The sequence below is a fragment of the Aspergillus chevalieri genome, chromosome 8, assembly GCF_016861735.1.
Source record: "Aspergillus chevalieri M1 DNA, chromosome 8, nearly complete sequence".
Lineage (NCBI taxonomy): Eukaryota > Fungi > Ascomycota > Eurotiomycetes > Eurotiales > Aspergillaceae > Aspergillus > Aspergillus chevalieri.
The window spans coordinates 2,405,154-2,424,361 of NC_057369.1; the positions used below are offsets into that span (position 1 = coordinate 2,405,154).

At 51.6% G+C, this 19,208-nt stretch overlaps 7 protein-coding genes across 7 annotated transcripts; 4 read left to right on the forward strand and 3 right to left on the reverse strand.

Annotated features, from left to right (window-relative positions):
• Positions 1–6,129: 6,129 nt before the first annotated feature.
• Positions 6,130–6,609, reverse strand: ACHE_80833A (uncharacterized protein; the record flags this gene model as incomplete). The annotated part of the gene is made up of 1 exon (XM_043284247.1): positions 6,130–6,609. The coding sequence occupies one exon, from the start codon at positions 6,607–6,609 to the stop codon at positions 6,130–6,132; it is 480 nt and encodes a 159-aa protein (XP_043141446.1).
• A 1,319-nt stretch (positions 6,610–7,928) lies between these two features.
• ACHE_80834S (uncharacterized protein) lies at positions 7,929–8,351 on the forward strand (the record flags this gene model as incomplete). Its single annotated transcript, XM_043284248.1, has 1 exon — positions 7,929–8,351. The coding sequence occupies one exon, from the start codon at positions 7,929–7,931 to the stop codon at positions 8,349–8,351; it is 423 nt and encodes a 140-aa protein (XP_043141447.1).
• A 28-nt stretch (positions 8,352–8,379) lies between these two features.
• Positions 8,380–9,081, forward strand: ACHE_80835S (uncharacterized protein; the record flags this gene model as incomplete). The annotated part of the gene is made up of 1 exon (XM_043284249.1): positions 8,380–9,081. One exon carries the CDS (start codon positions 8,380–8,382, stop codon positions 9,079–9,081), a length of 702 nt encoding a protein of 233 aa, XP_043141448.1.
• A 17-nt stretch (positions 9,082–9,098) lies between these two features.
• Positions 9,099–13,174, forward strand: ACHE_80836S (uncharacterized protein; the record flags this gene model as incomplete). The annotated part of the gene is made up of 2 exons (XM_043284250.1): positions 9,099–9,754; positions 9,802–13,174. The coding sequence occupies 2 exons, from the start codon at positions 9,099–9,101 to the stop codon at positions 13,172–13,174; spliced, it is 4,029 nt and encodes a 1,342-aa protein (XP_043141449.1).
• A 206-nt stretch (positions 13,175–13,380) lies between these two features.
• On the reverse strand, positions 13,381–13,731 carry ACHE_80837A (uncharacterized protein; the record flags this gene model as incomplete). Its single annotated transcript, XM_043284251.1, has 1 exon — positions 13,381–13,731. One exon carries the CDS (start codon positions 13,729–13,731, stop codon positions 13,381–13,383), a length of 351 nt encoding a protein of 116 aa, XP_043141450.1.
• A 94-nt stretch (positions 13,732–13,825) lies between these two features.
• ACHE_80838A (uncharacterized protein) lies at positions 13,826–14,404 on the reverse strand (the record flags this gene model as incomplete). The annotated part of the gene is made up of 1 exon (XM_043284253.1): positions 13,826–14,404. One exon carries the CDS (start codon positions 14,402–14,404, stop codon positions 13,826–13,828), a length of 579 nt encoding a protein of 192 aa, XP_043141451.1.
• A 189-nt stretch (positions 14,405–14,593) lies between these two features.
• Positions 14,594–14,812, forward strand: ACHE_80839S (uncharacterized protein; the record flags this gene model as incomplete). Its single annotated transcript, XM_043284254.1, has 1 exon — positions 14,594–14,812. One exon carries the CDS (start codon positions 14,594–14,596, stop codon positions 14,810–14,812), a length of 219 nt encoding a protein of 72 aa, XP_043141452.1.
• Between the last annotated feature and the right edge of the window lie 4,396 nt (positions 14,813–19,208).

Here is a 19,208-nt window from a genome sequence, read left to right on the forward strand (position 1 = left end):
TCGTCCGCACTTAACCAACAACCCAGTATATATACTCGGTTGGCCTTGTTTCTCTATTCGTTACCTTTACTGTTTCTACTTGTTGAATATCTTACGGAGCCTGGAGGGGGCGACATACCCATCAACGCATACGACATACCGAACCGGACCCGGAGGGGCATTGAGCATACGATTACTTGAGAGACACTTAGGGTAAGTGTCCAGTCTCGAAATACAACTAACTAGAACCCTAGGTACGATACGAGAGAAGCCAGGTTGTGACACATTGATCGCCAGTCAGTACGAGTCAGGTTTCGAGACTATATTGACTTAAAACACGAACTGCAACCATGTCTAACAACAGTAACAGCAACACTACTCCTAGATCCTCTCGTGGATCTGAGGGACGAACTCCGACTTATGAAGAACTCTTTGGAATGGTTAGCCAGCTGCAGGAAAGCATCACTACTTTGGAAGAACGACAGTCAGCCAAAGCTATCAAAGTTCGACCACCGGAACCCTTTGATGGTACTCGATACAAGTTGCGACCCTTCATCACTCAATTGGACTTGTATGTCCGCATGAACCGGAGCAAGCTCATATTTGAATCCGACAAAGTCCTACTTGCAGCAACTTACTTGACTGGACCAGCATTTGATTGGTTTGAACCTACCTTGCGTGACTTCCAGGAGAAAGATGAACAGTACCATAACGACAATACCACCGAGGTTTTCAGCAGCTTCACTGAATTCAAGAAACGACTCCAGGGAACATTCGGAGATATTGACGCCACACGGAACGCTGAACGAAAGCTATGGCGACTCAAACAGACAGGATCAGTAGCCAAGTTGGTATCTGATTTCCAGCAGATCATCACCCATCTGAATTGGGACGAGACGATGTACATTGCGAAATTCGAGGAAATGTTGAAACCAGAGATTCAGGAGAAACTGGTTTGGATGGAACGACCGACTTCATTGAACGAACTCTTTGAACGAGCCGTCAAGATTGACAACACCCTGTATGACCTTAGAGTCAGACAGAAGGAGTCACGATATGGGAACACCTTTAGAGGAAACCCACGAACGAGCCACTATCGATCGAACGATAAACGACCAGCTCAACCACGAAGCCAAGGGTATGAAGATCCCTATGGACCACGACCGATGGAGCTGGATGCCACACAGCATAGGCCCTTCGTGTCCGACAAGGAAAGAGAACGAAGAAGGAAAGAGAAACTTTGCTTCACATGTGGAAAGCCGGGCCACATGACGAAGGCATGCAAGCAACGACAGAACGTTAGGCCTCAGCAACAACGAAATGATAACAAGCAACTGCACGCTACCCAGGAGAGAGGAGCGTATGACACCACAGGAATTGTGAACCCTGAACTCAGAGCAACGAATGATTCTGGATGGCACATGCAAGAGGCTTCGGATGAGCATGGAGGACCATGGAGACCCAGAACTATGGTAGTACCCAACCTGAGCCCATTGAGGAGGTTGATGGAAGAACAGACGACCCTCACGACAGAGGAAATCGACGAGATCATGAGTTCAAGTGAAAAAGAATATTGGCCCAATGAACGGACGGTGGGATCCGACAGCGACAGCGACAAAGCCCATATAAGGACGGATGGGTCCGAAAAAGCCATCAACGAGCCAGTTCAGGAGAAATCACTCGGCGAACTGCCCAACCAAGATTGGCCAGTTAATGATTTCCTTGACGAAGAGTACGGTGCTCAGTGGAATGGCCACGATCCCAACGTGGAGGAACTCCATGAGATACCGGAGACACCTCAGAACGCAACTCCCGAAAATGAAGAACATGAAGAACAGATTCTGGCAGAAGATAATGAGGGATACACGAAGTCCAGTGTGTATAGCCCTATCTCGAAGCAACAGCTATGGTCCAAGCGATATACGGAACAACGAAAAGCCGACGAAGAAACGAATACCGACGTCGCCGCGTACTTCATTGACGATGTTGTTATCTCACTCCAGGAGAACCCCAAGAGGCTCTCTAAGGGATTGAAGGAACTATTCAATGAATTGAACACCTACTGCCCACATCAGAACTTGAAATGTTGGGAACGAACGAACGAAACTTGGGATGAACACCTACGGAAATGCGACCAACATCCATACACGTGCCCCTACTGTGGACAGAACAACGGAGAACTATGGGGATACCTACGGGATATCACGACCAAACGACTACGAGGCCCCATCCACAGCTCATGCAAGTATGATTGGTGTGATTGTGTGCACTATCGAGAGCACCCAAAGCATAACCAATTACCTTGGATTGTGTGTTATAGTCACGCCTGTGGAGAACATTACGATCGAAAGAAAATGGCGCATTATTTCCCAGAACGACCTAGGAAATACAATGACAGTTGTCCTTGTTGGGATTGGAACTGTGCATGCAGGGGATATCTATTGCACCCAGAGCATTCAAGTATGCACTGGACTGCATGTTATGAAGATGACTGCATAGTTCACTTCGAACCCAAAGATTACTACCCAAGTCCACGACGTCTACGGCAACCAAGATGGCAAGCAAGCCTATCAGCGACACAGCGAGGATACCACTTGAAGTTTATGACACCAGTTCTCAATCAACTAGCCAGAGTGATGGTTGACTCAGGAGCTACTGGAAATTACATGGATCCTAGATTCCAGCGACAATTGGGGATCTTAGGAATTGAGAAGGCGCAGCCAGAGCCTATCTCAGGACTGAATGGTGAGAATTTGGGAAGCCACCTGACAGTCGAATCGGGATTTGTCCCTATGGCTGTAGCGGAACATGAAGAAAGGATCAATTTCGACGTGACACCGCTGGGACAATACGATATAGTGTTGGGGATTCCATGGCTCAGGAATCACAACCCGGAAATCAACTGGAAAACTGGACAAATGAACTTTGCAAATTGCGATTGCCCAAGAACAATGAAAGGACCGAGTCAACGGGAGGCCGGGACCTCACCACGATCTACAGGCAGGAGACCTGGTAGATACGTGAAGCAACCGAGAGGTGGGTTGAGAATGAATAACAGAGAAACGAATGACACAGCGACGAATATTGTTTTAGCAGCCACCAGGGCCTCAGAACGACATTGGCTGATGAATTTACCCGGATGGGCACCGGACACGACCCAGAAGTATTGCGAATACTTGATGGACGAGGATATATCCAAGAGATCAGCGCCGATTGAGGAATATCGCTCAGAAAGAGTTGATGACGTACCATCAGACTCAGAGCTAGGCTCATGGGAATGGATTGACCATAAGGGGCTAGCAGCAACGACTCAGGAACCACAGATTCCACAGGAGTATATTGAGTTTCAGCACTTGTTCAAGCAGCCTGAACGACCTGAACTACCAGACCATGGACCACACGATCATCGCATACCCCTTATGGAAGGGAAGACACCGACATGCAAGAAAATTTACCCGATGTCAGAACGAGAATCGAAAATACTACGGGAATATATCGAAGAACAATTGGCGAAAGGATTCATCAGACCATCGACATCACCAGCAGGGCACGGAGTCCTATTTGTACCGAAAAAGGATGGAAGCCTACGACTATGTGCAGATTATCGACCACTCAACGCCATCACCATCAAGGATCGACATCCATTACCAAGAGTTGATGAAATGCAAGACCGAATCAGAGGAGCAAAATGGTTCACAAAATTTGACCTTGTGGACGCCTACAATCGACTACGAATTGCCAGAGGAGAAGAATGGAAAACGACCATCAGAACGAAATATGGACATTATGAATATTTGGTCATGCCATTTGGGCTTACCAACGCACCAGCATCATTCCAACGATTCATCTATGATGTACTTGGAGTATATCTTGACATCTTTGTGATAGTCTACCTTGATGACATCTTGGTCTTCTCCAGCACCTTCGAAGAACATGTGCAGCATGTCAAGAAAGTACTGCAAAAACTTGAGGAAGCAAAGCTACGATTGAAGTTGAAAAAGTGCGAATTCCATGTTCAGGAAACCGAGTTCTTAGGACACTGGATTACTACAGAGGGAATCCAGATGGATAAGAACAAGGTTCAAGCAATCTTGGATTGGCCAGAGCTGAAGAACACCAAGGAAGTTCAACAGTTTACAGGACTTGTGAACTACTACCGACGATTCTTGAAGGACTACTCACAATTCATGACACCACTGTTCAAATTGTTGAAAAAGGGACAAGAGTTTCAATGGGGACCAGAACAACGACAAGCGTTTCAACAAGCCAAAGAAAAAATTGTATCTGCACCAGCACTTGTGCAGTTCGACCCAGAAAAGGAAACCACAATTGAAACCGACGCATCAGATTACGCCATTGGTATGAGGATGACTCAACCAGGACCAGATGGAAAACCACGAGCCGTTGCATTCCACTCACGAAAACTAGTTCAAGCGGAATTGAACTATGACATCCATGACAAGGAACTGCTAGCCATAGTGGTAGCATTCAAGACTTGGAGAGTTTATTTGGAAGGAGCACAACACACTGTACTTGTGAAAACAGATCACAAGAACCTGACCTTCTTCACAACAACTAAAGAGTTGACCCGAAGACAGGCCAGATGGGCTGAAGTACTATCGCAATACGACTTCAAGATCATCCACTGCAAAGGAAATGACAATGGACAAGCAGACGCACTCAGTCGACGACCGGACTATGAGATCAAAGACCGAACGATCAACCCAGCAATATTGAAAACGAACGAAGACGGAACCATCAGCTATAACCACCAGGTGTTAGCAGCAACCATGCATACCTCGAACAAACCTTTGGAAAAGAAAATTGTCGAAGAAACACAAAAAGATAAAATGATCCAGGATATGATTGAAAACTCAGCAGAAAACGACAAATTGACCACAGATAACAATGGATTAGTGTACTTGCACAATCTCATCTATGTGCCAAAAAGCATGAGAAATGAGATCATCAGCATGCACCATGACACTCCACTCCACGGACATTTGGGAACAGAGAAAACAGCTGAACAAATCATGAGAAACTACTACTTCCCAAACACGCGAAAAGTTGTTCAAGAATATGTGAAGAACTGTGAAACTTGCATTCGAGATAAGGCAGCAAGACATCAACCCTACGGAAAAATGCAATCCCCGGATGCTCCAACACATCCATGGGAATGGGTTACCATCGACTTCATCACACAGTTACCGACATCACAAGGATATGACTCGATCACAGTCATCACAGATCGAATGACCAAATATATTCATTTGGTGCCAGCCAAAGGAACCATGACCGCAGCAGATATGGCACAGATATTCCTGAAGCATGTCATCACCAACCACGGAATGCCTCAGAAGATCACCTCAGACAGAGACAAACTGTTCACTTCAAAATTCTGGACGACACTCACGAACTTGATAGGTATAGAACACCGACTCACCACAGCCTACCACCCACAAGCAAATGGTCAAACTGAACGAACCAACCAAACGATTGAGCAATACCTACGGCACTACATCAACTATGAACAAGATGATTGGGTTAAATTCCTACCCATGGCACAGTTTGCATACAACAATGCAGAGCACTCAACACTCAAAGTAACGCCATTTTACGCCAATTATGGATACCACCCAGTGCTATATGAAAAGCCACGACCACAAGAGTCCACATCAGAAGCGGCAAATGAGACGGTCCAAAAGCTGAAGAACTTACACCACCAACTGTCAAGAGACATCGATTTCATGAACCTACGAGCGGCTATATATTACGACAAGCACCACGGAGAGGGACCTACCTTGAAGAGGGGGGAGAAAGTATTCCTGCTCCGCAGAAATATCAAAACAAAACGACCAAGTCAAAAGCTCGATCACCAGAAAATTGGACCTTTCACCATTGAAGAAAAAACAGGACCAGTGAATTATCGCTTGAAGCTACCGAAATCAATGAAGCGCATACATCCAGTATTTCACATCTCGCTATTGGAACCAGCACCAAAGAACGCCACAATCGCTGAAAACATTGAAATCGAAAGCGATGATGATGAATATGAAGTTGAACGAATTCTGGATTACAAGCAAGTTAACGGACGACCATTTTATCTGGTTAAATGGGAAGGATATGATACCTCAGAAAACACATGGGAACCTATCGCGAACTTGACGGGTTGTCACCAGTTGGTGAAGGAATACCACCAGCAACAGCAGAATCAAAGTTCTCCCAGAAGGAAGGGGAATTCATCATCTGAGTCAAACTAGGATTGTTTGACACTGCAGCAAGACGAGCAGCCTCTTCTTCATCAGCAAGACGCTCAAGCTCTTGGAGATCCTCAGCACTTGGAGGATCCTCCTCATCCAACTGCTCCATAAGCTTGGAATCATGTTCCAACATGCGACCACCACGTTCCTTAAGAAACCTCTGTTGTTTTTGAAGGCGAATAATTTTTGACATCGCCTCTTGCATCTTTTGGGAATGCTCCAACCAGAGACGCTGGGCTTCTTCAAGATCAAAAGCCAGCTTCTCCTGGTCTCGATGAAGAGAATCCCACTCACGTTCACTATGAAATTGTTTTTGACATTTGCGACCACGACGGGTACATTCAGCACAATTCTTGTTCTTTGAATCCATGACGCAGGATCTGCCGGTTTGAAAGCAATGCTCACAAGGGTTATCGACGATTAAACCGTTATCAAGGATAGAACGATACTGGAGGAGCCTGTTCCGTTTACGAATTTCATTCGACACTGGCATGATGAGTCACAACATTAGGAAAAGAAATCGACGACATTCCAGCGCTTACCTGAAAGATACCGCAGCTTTATAACTTTCGAGGACGAAAGCCTGAAAGAGGGGGAGGTAATGTTACAGACACCAACACATCAATCTCACGTGAGAATGCGGGGAGACAAGGCAGAATCATTGGACAAGAAAGGAAGAAAGAAATGCAGGAAAAGCAGGGATCAAGCTGATATCCGATGGACATGTCACGTGATCATCTACTCCAGATATACCCCCAAGGGAGTAGCCGAAAGAGTATATATCAAGACACGGCATGATTGGATCGACCCAAAATATACTCCTGGAGGAGTAGACGCAGGAGTATACCGGGAAAGATATATAAGGACGCTCATTCATGTACTTAGCTTAGTTCTTCGCGATCAATTCAAGTCTTACAGCATTGGTTACCTTCTAGTTTCTGACTCGTCCGCACTTAACCAACAACCCAGTATATATACTCGGTTGGCCTTGTTTCTCTATTCGTTACCTATACCCTAGTAGCAAACCGATCCAGGGCCCAATCGGTTTCTCTAATCCTCATTGGTCCGTCGCCGTTCCCGTCTCCGGCCCCACCCGCCCCGTTCGTCACGTCCCCGTGCCCTGTTCCAGTCCGTCGATCTGTTTGTCTGTCGCCCTCCTTCTCTTCTTCCCTTTTCTTCCTTTCCCCGATATATATATATATATATCTCCTCTGTGTGTGGGTGCGAACATGCCCGGTTTTGGTGCGCGGATTTGTTGGGGTGTGGCCCGACCGTCGCCATTCCACCGCCATGATCGACCCGGTGAATTTGGGGGTCATTCACTCATTCAATTCATCGAATTCACAGCATTTTTCACTACACCCATTCATGGGATAGAGCAGCCATGGAGAATGAACTGTTCCAGAAGATCCCAAGCTTGCAAGTGATTATCTGTCGCCAATGCAAGCATGGCGTACGACCGGCAGAGGTCGAGCGACATCTGAAGCGGAAACATCAGTTCAAGCATCAATCCGCCCACCAGTTGGCTCAGGCAGTCCAACAGTGGGAGGATATTGAACAGGACAGTGCGGCCATCCAGATCCCACCAGTAGTCGACAACCCACTGCCCATTTTACCGTGTGAGCCCAGTGGCTTGTTATGCCAACGACAGGACCCCCGTGCCATTATGTGGCATCCAGCATGGACACCATGCGAAAGCACTGGCGCCAGGTCCATCAATGGTCCCAACAGACCCGCCGTGGCCGGGTTGGCCAGAGAGAGCGCACACAAGGGGCCGCTGAGCTCCGGCGTTCATTCACCACCGTAGCATGGCAGCAGATCTTCCCATCGGGCCCGGGGTCCCATTACATCCATATCCGCTTCCCAGAGGGCCACCCACCACCACCACTGCCCCCCGCGGACCAGGCCCAACGGGCCGTCGATGCCATCATCACCGCATGGGATCAGGCTCGAACGGCCCAGGAACAACAGGCCGTCATCCAGGCCGATCGGATCACCGATGCTAACCCGTGGCTCCGCCGGACCGGGTGGGCACGATACCTGGAAGGTGTGCACCCCCAGGACCTGCTCCGGCTGGTGGAAGCGCCCCCGAGGAGCCCCGGATCCCATTGAACAGGCCATCCAGGCCATTTGGAATGCCATGGGCCAGTTGGCCCGGCGGAGCCAGCAGACCGTGCAGCGGTGTGGAACCGGCATTTGTATGGAGGCGGCCCGGACCGAGGCCGGACAGACCCCATACCGGCCGCTCCAGGCGTACATGGATGAAACCAGTGTCCAGAAGCATGTGCAGGCGTGGCAGCAAGTGTTGGGCTTCATTGCACGCACACAGGCCACCCAGGCCGGACAGGGCATGCCGGAGTGGTGTGGTCCGCTGCCCGTGTATGGGATGACCGCGCGGCAGCAGCGGAAGTGGCAGATGTTGTGGCAGCTTGCCATGCCCACCATGGCGAGGCCCCAACAGGCGCCCCATCGAGCCCGGGCTCGGGCGGTCCATATGTTCCCCGGGGCCGGTCGGATCCTAGAGCAGGGTGGGAACCCCGGCAGTTATCGGGCCACAGAGGGGCGTGGGGTGAGCCCCGGAGATCAGCCCACAGCCGGGCATGGGGTGAGCCCCGAGCATGTGGAAGAAGCAGAGGAGACTGGCAATGCAGGCAGCACCGAGCCGGCATGGATGATGAGCCCAATGGAGCGTGCCTGCTTGGAGTTTTGCATTGAGCTGCTCAACCAGCGCCACCGTGCCCATGAATATGAAAGCCCCCTTGTGTGTGCCATGGCGGTGCTCGGCTGGGGGGAGACTGGGTGGCGTGATCCCGACAGTTACCCCCCATTTTATCGCGGATGATCAAGCTTGCGCGGTTCATGGTGGTGCAGAAGGCACTGTGGTTGGATCCCCATGTGGGGGACATTATTCAGATGTGGCAGGCACAGGCTAGCACGGCGAATGGCACAGTGAATGGCATGGTGAATGGCACTCCGAATGGCACTCCGAATGGCACTCCAAATGGCACACCGGCTAGCCCAATAGCATGGCCGTTGGCCAGTGCAGATGCCCAACTGGCCGATATCGATGAGGGCTGTGATAGTGCCAGTCCCACACGCTCCACCCCCACCACGGTGCACGATCGCCCGTCATTTCATGACCATGTGCAGCAGATGGTCAGCCGCTTCATGATCCGTGGCACCCATGGGCCCATGCAGACATTGCTCGACTGGCGCACATATGGGTTGAAGATCCATTACAATAGCACGGCGCCGGGCCATGTGGCGTGGATGGGAGCCGATGAGCTGTTGTACAAGGATCTGCATTTCACGATGGGTGAATTCCGTGGGTTCATCCACAGGCTGGTTGGGGCCACACGGGAGCTGCTGTGTGAACTATTATGTATTGCCGATGGTTCCAGCAGCGCCCACACCCCAAGCACCATGCCGCTGCCCGCCATCCCGTGGCAGGGCTTGTATGATGATCCCACCCAGGGGCACCCGGGCTGGAACTTTTTGCATGATCGCCGGACCCGGTGGCCCGTGGATGGCCGGTGGTGGATGATCCAGCGGCTGCGCACAGAGCGCCCCGTGCAGCAGCAATTCATGCGCCGGGGGCGATCCACGGCCCATTGGTGGCACAGTATCTGGCCCGGGTGGCCCGGTTCAAGGAGAAACTGGCTGTGGCCATCCATATGACGGCGGGGCAGCCGGCACGGGCCCCCGAGCTGCTCAGTGTGCAGTATGTCAACACGCCGAACAACCAATTCCGCAATGTGTTCATTGAGGATGGGATGGTGACACTGGTGACTGCATACCACAAGGGCTTCCATGCGAGCAACGACAGCAAGCTGATCCACCGGTATGTGCCACGGGCGGTCGGGGAGTTGGTGGTGTGGTATATGTGGCTGGCGATGCCATTCATTGACCAGTTGACAGCGTGGCAGGCCGGCACTGCGCATGGCACGGTGAATGGCACATCGAATGGTATGTCAAATGGCACATCGAACGGCACATGGAATGGTATGTCGAATGGCACATCGAATGGTATGTCGAATGGCACATCGAACGGCACATTGAATGGCACACGAGCCGGCACGGTGAATGGCACGGTGAATGGTACAGTGAATGGCATGTCGAACGGCACATCGAACGGCACATTGAACAGCACATTGAACAGCACATGGAATGGCACACAAGCCGGCACATTGAATGGCACACTGAATGGCACGGCGAACGGCATACTGAATGGCACACTGATTGGCACACAAGCCGGCACGGCGAATGGCACACGAGCCAGCACGGTGAATGGCACATCAAACAGCACATTGAACGGCACATGGAATGGCACACGAGCCGGCACGGTCAATGGCACACTGAATGGCAGGGCGAACGGCACACTGAATGGCACATCAAACGGCACAGCAAATGGCATATCAAACGACACACTGAATGGCACATCGAACAGCACATTGAATGGCACACGAGCCGGCACGGTGAATGGCACGGTGAATGGTACAGTGAATGGCATGTCGAACGGCACATCGAACGGCACATTGAACAGCACATTGAACAGCACATGGAATGGCACACAAGCCGGCACATTGAATGGCACACTGAATGGCACGGCGAACGGCATACTGAATGGCACACTGATTGGCACACAAGCCGGCACGGCGAATGGCACACGAGCCAGCACGGTGAATGGCACATCAAACAGCACATTGAACGGCACATGGAATGGCACACGAGCCGGCACGGTCAATGGCACACTGAATGGCAGGGCGAACGGCACACTGAATGGCACATCAAACGGCACAGCAAATGGCATATCAAACGACACACTGAATGGCACATCGAACAGCACATTGAACGGCACATCGAACAGCATGTTGAACGGCACAACAAACAGCATACCGATTGGCACATTGAACGGCACATCGAATGGCACATGGAATGGCACACGAGCTGGCACAGTGAATGGCACATCGAACAGCACATTGAACGGCACATGGAATGGCACACCAAATGGTACGGTGAATGGCATGTTGAATGGTAGACTGAACGGCACATCAAACAGCACATCGAACAGCACACCGATTGGCACACCGATTGGCACACAGGCCGGCACATCAAACAGCACATTGAATGGCACATTGAACAGCACATTGAACGGCACATGGAATGGCACACAAGCCGGCACATTGAATGGCACACTGAATGGCACGGCGAACGGCACACTGAATGGCACATTGATTGGCACGTCGAACGGCACACCGGCATGGCAGCCCCCCAGCCCATATTTATGGGGCCCCGACCCGGGCATGCAGCGGCCATGGACCCCCGAGCGATTCCGGGAGGTGTTGAAGCGGGAGACCCAGGCCCGGCTCGGCCAGGCATTGAATATTCCGGCGTACCGGGACATTGCCATTGGCATCAGCCGGCGGTTCCTGCGGGCATCCAGCACATTCACCAGTGACCGCCAGGATGAAACGGAGCAGGCGGCGGCATTGGATGCTGACTGTGAGGACGGCATGGATGCGGACCAGTGGATGGCGCATATGACGGATTTACAGGCGGGCCATTCATCGCACGTGGCGGGGATGGTATATGGGCGGCAGCTGATGGAGCAGGCGGGCACAACAAGCCACCGGCGGGCAATGTTCCGGCAGTCCAGTGTGGATTGGCACCAGTTTCTGGGGTTCGGCTGCGGCACGGGGGTTCCAGGAGATGTCCATGCCGACATTGATGCCGGTGGGCTTCGGGCTGGCTTGGTGGATGAAGGCAGCTGTCCAAGCCGCCGTCCCGGTCAGGAACAGGTTAGGGCTCGCTTGGTGGATGATCCCGGTCAGGAATGGGTTAGGGCTTGCTTGGTGGATGATCCCGGTCAGGAATGGGTTAGGGCTTGCTTGGTGAATGATCCCGGTCAGGAACGGGTTAGGGCTCGCTTGGTGAGTGATCCCAGTCAGGAAGGGGTTAGGGCTCGCTTGGTGGATGAAGGCAACCGTCCAATTCACCATCCCGGTCAGGAACGGGTTAGGGCTCGCTTGGTGGATGAAGGTAGCTGTCCAATTCACCATCCCGGTCAGGAACGGGTTAGGGCTTGCTTGGTGAATGATCCCGGTCAGGAACGGGTTAGGGCTCGCCCCGTGCTTGGGAAACGCAAGCGGGCCCCATGGCAGGTGGAGGCTGAGGAGCACCACATGGAGCGGCGCCACCAGCTGCAGACCATGGACATGGCCGCTGCGCTGCAGCAGATGACCGGTCAGGCCGGCATGCAGTTCCAGGGCATCCAGGCACCCGCCATGGCGGCGATCCAGCAGGGCAAGAGCCCCGTGGTGGCAGTCATGCCCACCGGCGGTGGGAAAAGCATGTTATTCATGTTGCCCGCGTGGGCCGTCCCCGGGGGCACCACCATTGTGGTGGTGCCATTGATCTCGCTGCGGCAGGATATGCAGCAGCGGTGCCGGCGGCTAGGCATCCCATGTATGGCATGGGACCGGCAGCAGCCATGTGATGAAGCAGCCATTGTGCTGGTCACACCGGAATCGGCTGTCACCCCCGATTTCCATTCATTCATCAACCGGTTGGTGGTGATGCAGCGGCTGGACCGGGTGGTGATTGATGAATGCCATGTCATTATGAACCAGCAGAAGAACTTCCGGTCCGCCATGGCACAGCTTGGGAAGCTCGTTCGGGCCCGTACACAGATGGTGTTTTTAACGGCCACATTGCCCCCGAGATGGAACCGGAGTTCAGCCAGCGCATTCACCACCCACAGGATCAGATCGATATATATCGGGCCCGCACGAGCCGCGGCAATGTGGCATATGGGGTGTGGCGGCCACCGATTCCACACACTGCACCACATGGATATGGATGGGAGCAGGATGCCCGGATTATTCAGTTCCTGCAGGCGCAGCTCCAGTGGGCCCGGGCCCGGGGGAAGATGGTGATATATGCCAACCGGGTCCACCAGGTGCAGGCGATGGCGGCGGTATTGGGATGTGAGGCGTATTTCAGTGGGCAGGTGGACCGGGGTGGGATTTTGGGGCGGTTCATGGGAGGGGATTCCACAGTGCTTTGCGTGACCAGTGCATTGGGCATGGGGGTTGATATTCCGAATATCCGAGTGATCATTCATCTTGGGACGCCCCGGACGTTATTGGATTATGCACAGGAAAGTGGGCGAGCCGGGCGGGATGGGCAGGCCAGCCAGGCGATCATTATCCAGCCGGCGGGGTGGGCGGAGGATGAGCGACATCTGGGCACACCGGAGGTGGAGCTGGTGCAGCAATACATGGGGGTGGTGGCAGGTTGGGGATGCCGGCGGGTGGTACTGGACGATTATCTGGATGGGACGGTGAATGGATACCGGCGGCAGCATTGCGGGGATGACGGGGACGAGCAGGCATGTGATGGGTGTAATGTGCAGTGGCGTGTAGGGCACGTGGGTGGTGATGAGGCCGGGCATGAGGCTGGGCATGAGGCCGGGTGTGTGGGCTTGCACCATGGCCCAGGGCAGGCGGTTCGGCCAGTGTTAGGGCTGGCAGATGACCCAGACTGGCGGGCGCGCAGTGCCACGAGGCGTTCCAATGGTCGGGGGCTCAGGCGCGGAATGGAGTATGATTCCAGCAGAGCAGCGGGCTCATGCAGCCCAAGCCGAAGCCGGAGCCATAGCCCACGCCGGAGCCCGAGCCATAGCCCGAGCCATAGCCCAAGCCCGAGCCATAGCCCGAGCCATAGCCCAAGCCCAAGCCATAGCCCGAGCCATATCCCATGCCGGAGCCATAGCCATAGCCCAAGCCCAAGCCGGAGCCCAAGCCGGAGCCATAGCCCGGGCCGGAGCCATAGCCCAAACCGGAGCCACAGCCCGAGCCCGAGCCACAGCCCGAGCCCGAGCCACAGCCCGAGCCCAAGTCAGCACCGGCGCCACAGCCATAGCCCAAGCCCAAGCCATAGCCCGAGCCCGAGCCATAGCCCGAACCAACGCCAGCACCAGCACCCGAGCCCGAGCCACCGCCAGCAGCAGCGCCAGTGGGCCGCGGCCGACATTCAATTCCGCCGGCAACAGTCCCAGGCATGGCTGGATGAGGAGTTTGGGGAGCAGGAGGCTCAGCAGTGGCGGGATCGATGTTATATCTGCGCCATGGCCCAGGCGGATGACCAGCACGATTTATATTCATGCCGGCATGCACGCAGCCAGGCGGCCAAGCAGTGGATGCTGCAGGTTCGCCGGCGGATCCAGTACAGCCGATTCAGCGGGTGTTTTTCCTGTGGGATGCCGCAGACGATATGCGCCGGGTGGGAGCCGGGCGGCCGGTGTCAGTACCGGGGGTTTTGATCCCCATGGTGGCGATGATGCTGCATGGGCCATGGGGGGTGGGCATTCGGGGGCATGGCAGCGGCGACTGGTGGGATTGCAGGTCGACGGCGCGGACATTGGGGCGGTGATTGGGTGGCTGGGGCAGCGCAGCCGGGCGGGCCATAGCCAGTTGTTTGAGGAGTTTTGTTGGCTGCGGCGGGTGAGTCAGGAGGTTGAGTTGGGGTTGGAGTCGGGAGGCAGAGAGATGGAGGATTGGTCAGGACCATAGCGATGTATAGAGATGTATATAGAGTTGTATGTCAAGACGTATACAGTGATGTATATAGAGATGTATAGTGATATGTATATCGATAAGTATGTGTATATATATATATATGTATGTATGTAGTCCGACAGTGGAGATATATAGCATGGATGGGAAGGCGTTGAGGGTAGATATTTGAGTACGGCAGTGGATGAAGGCCGAGGGTTTCATGGACATGGGATGGACATGGACAAGCGCATTGGCCGTTGAGCACACAGGCAGACTGGTGGTAGTGAATGATGAAGATTATTGTGACGGCCTGGTCACGTTGGTTGATTATCACGTGAGGTGTGGTTGTTTGCTTTATTGCTTTGTTGATAAATATGGCGTTACCTCCTTTCTTCCTTCCTCATGTTGATTATTCTCGTCGATAGCTACCTAGGTAGAACCCATGAGTTGGACGTTCCATCATCCTAGTAGAGCGCCGTGACAATTATGAATGATGGATGATGATGGATGATGATGGATGATGATGGATGATGTGTGATTGTGAATGGGCCAGGGTGGTGAATGATGTGTATGACAGGTGGTGTATGGGAGCATGGCATTGGGTGGCAGTGGGTGTGAGTGCAGCAAGGTATGCAGTGTGGGCAGGCAGTGGACATGGCAGCATGACATGGACCGGTTGGACCACCGGTTGGACGACCCGTTCAATTACCCATTGAACCATGTATTCGATCATTGGTTTCAACCATGTATTCAATTACCCATTTCGATCAGCCATTTGATCAGCCATTTGATCAGCCATTTGATCAGCCATTTGATCAGCCATTTGATCAGCCATTTGATCAGCCATTTGATCAGCCATTTGATCAGCCATTCAACCACCCATTTGACAGCCCGTTCAACCAACTGTTCAATCACCCGTTTGATCACCAGTTTGATCACCCATTCAACCATGCATTCGATCACCCATTCAACCATGCATTCAATTACCCATTTAACCATGTATTCGATCACCGGTTTCGACCATGTATTCAATCAGCCATTCAATCAGCCATTCAATCAGCCATTCAATCAGCCATTCAATCAGCCATTCAATCAGCCATTCAATATCAGGCGTTTCGATACACCCATTCAACCACCCGTTTGATCACCCATTCGACTGGTTCAATCACCCATTTGACAATGCATTCAATCAGCCATTTAACGTGTTCGATTACCCATTTAACCATGTATTCGATTACCAGTTTCGATTACCAGTTTTGATCAGCCATTTCAATCAGCTGTTTCAATACACGCATTCAACCACCCATTTGACAGCCCGTTCAACCAACTGTTCAATCACCCGTTTGATCACCCATTCGACCATGCATTCGACCACCCATTCAACCATGTATTCAACCATGTATTCAATCAGCCGTTTTGACCATGCATTCAATGACCCATTTCATTGGCCATTTGACAACGCGTTGAAACACCCGTTGAACCACCCATTCAAGCATGCATTCAATTACCAGTTCGACCACCCATTCAATCACGCATTTGGTCACCCATTTCATCAGCGATTTGACAAGCCGTTGGACCACCTGTTGGACCACCCGTTTGATCAGCCATTCAATCAGTGATTTGACCCGTTCAACCATGCATTCAGCCATACATTCAATCAGCCATTCAAGCATGCATTCGATTACCCATTCGACCACCGGTTCGATTACCCCGTTCGATTACCCATTTGACCATGTATTCAATGACCCATTTCGATCAGCCATTTCGATCAGCCATTTCGATCGGCCATTTCAATCAGCCATTTCGATACACCCGTTCGACCACCCGTTCAACCATGTATTTGATCACTGGTTTCAACCATGTATTCAATCAGCCATTTGATCAGCCATTTGATCAGCCATTTGATCAGCCATTTGATCAGCCATTTGATCAGCCATTTGATCAGCCATTTGATCAGCCATTTGATCAGCCATTTGATCAGCCATTTGATCAGCCATTTGATCAGCCATTTGATCAGCCATTTGATCAGCCATTTGATCAGCCATTCAATCAGTGATTTGACCCGTTCAACCATGCATTTAGCCATACATTCAATCAGCCATTCAACCATGCATTCAACCATGTATTTGATCAGCCGTTTGGCCCGTTCAATGACCCATTTCAATGACCCATTCAACCATGCATTCAACCAACGATAATCACCCATTTGACCATGTATTCAACTGCACATTTTCATCAGCGATTTGACAACCCGTTCGACCACCCATTGGAGAGCCCGTTCGATCACCCGTTTCACCATGTATTCAATCAGCCGTTTCAATCAGCTGTTTTAATACACCCATTCGACCACCGATTTGACAGCCCGTTCAACCAACCATTCAATCACCAGTTCGATCACCAGTTCGATCACCAGTTCGATCACCAGTTCAACCATGTATTCAATCATCCATTTTGATCAGTTGTTTTGACCATGCATTCAATCACCCATTTCATCGGCCATTTGACAACCCGTTGAACCACCCATTGGATCAGCCATTCAAGCATGCATTCAATTACCCGTTCAACCACCCGTTCAATCACCCATTTGACCGGTTCAATCACCCATTCGACCGTGTATTTGATCCGGCATTTGACCGGTTCAAGCATGCATTCAAGCATGCATTTGATCAGCCGTGTGGCCGATTCAATGACCCGTTTCAAAGCCCCGTTCGACCACCCGTTTGAGAGCGCGTTCAATCAGTGATTTGACGCATTCAACCATGCGTTCAGCCATACATTCAATCATCCATTCAACCACCGGTTCGATTACCCATTCAACAATGCATTCAACAATGCATGCATTTGACGAACGGTTCGACCACCGATTTGAGAGCCCGTTTGATTACCCATTTCACCATGTATTCGATCAGCCATTTCAATCAGCCATTTCAATCAGCCATTTCAATCAGCCATTTCAATCAGCCATTTCAATCAGCCATTTCAATCAGCCATTTCAATCAGCCATTTCAATCAGCCATTTCAATCAGCCATTTCAATCAGCCATTTCAATCAGCCATTTCAATCAGCCATTTCGATCAGCCATTCAATCACCCATTTGACCGGTTCAAACCACATGTTTGGCCATGCATTCAACCAGACATTTGACCAGACATTCGACCAGACATTTCATCATGCATTTGGTCACCCATTTGATCAGCGATTTGACCCATTCAACGATGCATTTGATCATGCATTTGATCATGCATTCGACCAACTGTTCAATCACCCATTTGACCATGTATTCAAGCACACATTTTCATCAGCCATTTGACCACCCATTTGAGAGCCCGTTTGACTGGCCGTTTGAGATCCATTTGAGAGACCATTTGAGAGACCATTTGAGAGCCCATTCAAACCGCCATTTGACCAGCGGTTGAAGGATGGATTTGGCGCAGGCGGGAATGGGCATGACAGGGGAGTGATTTGGCGGAGGAGGAGGTGGTGGTGATGGTGTGGTGGTGCGATGCAGGTGGATGTGCATAGCATAGGAGGATGATTTGGACGATTGCCACAATGGGTGGATGGTGGATGGGGATGGTGGATGGGGATGGAAGTGAAGCAGTTGGGCAAGTGTGGCGGCAGGGATTGGATGGATTTGGGGTGGATGTCGAGGACGATAGTGGAGTGGTGGGATTTGTGGGCGAAGAGCATGGGGCAGCAGCATGGGTTGGAGGTGGTTAATGAATTGGTAGGAGAATTCGGATGGTTACCGAAGCAGTGTACGGAGGTTAGGATTAAGATTTTGATATGGATATATAGATTGATATGGATGTTGACAGGGATATATATTGACGGGGTTGGTTGAGGGAGAGAATTGGGATGCAAGAGTGGTTGGATAGAGATATATATCATACAAGATAGCGATGGGTGGGAATGGGATGATGATATATATTGGGGCGGGGTGATGGATGAGGCGACGGGTGAGGCAGCAGTGAACCAATGGATGAATGAAGGGGTGGGCAAGCCGTGAACAAAGCGGTGGGCAAGCGGTGGGCAATGGGTGTATGGGGAGTGGTGGCGGGCGGTGTGTGGGAGGCGATGGGTGAATGGGGGCGAGGTGGAGCGAGGAGGATTTTGATGGTGGAAAGCGGTTGGGGGAGGGAGAAGGGTGGTATTTGGTATTGATGATATGCAGTGGATGTGGATTGATTGGAGGGAATGAAAGATGATGGGGAGTGGATGGAGGCGGAGGCGGAGGCGGAGGCGGAGGTGGTTGGGGGTGAGATGGGTGGATGGATTGAAAGATTATTGGGGAGATGATGGTGTTATGTTATTAGGGAGATGATGAGGTTATTAGGGATAGGGAGATGATGGTGTTATGTTATTAGGGAGATGATGAGGTTATTAGGGATAGGGAGATGATGAGGTTATA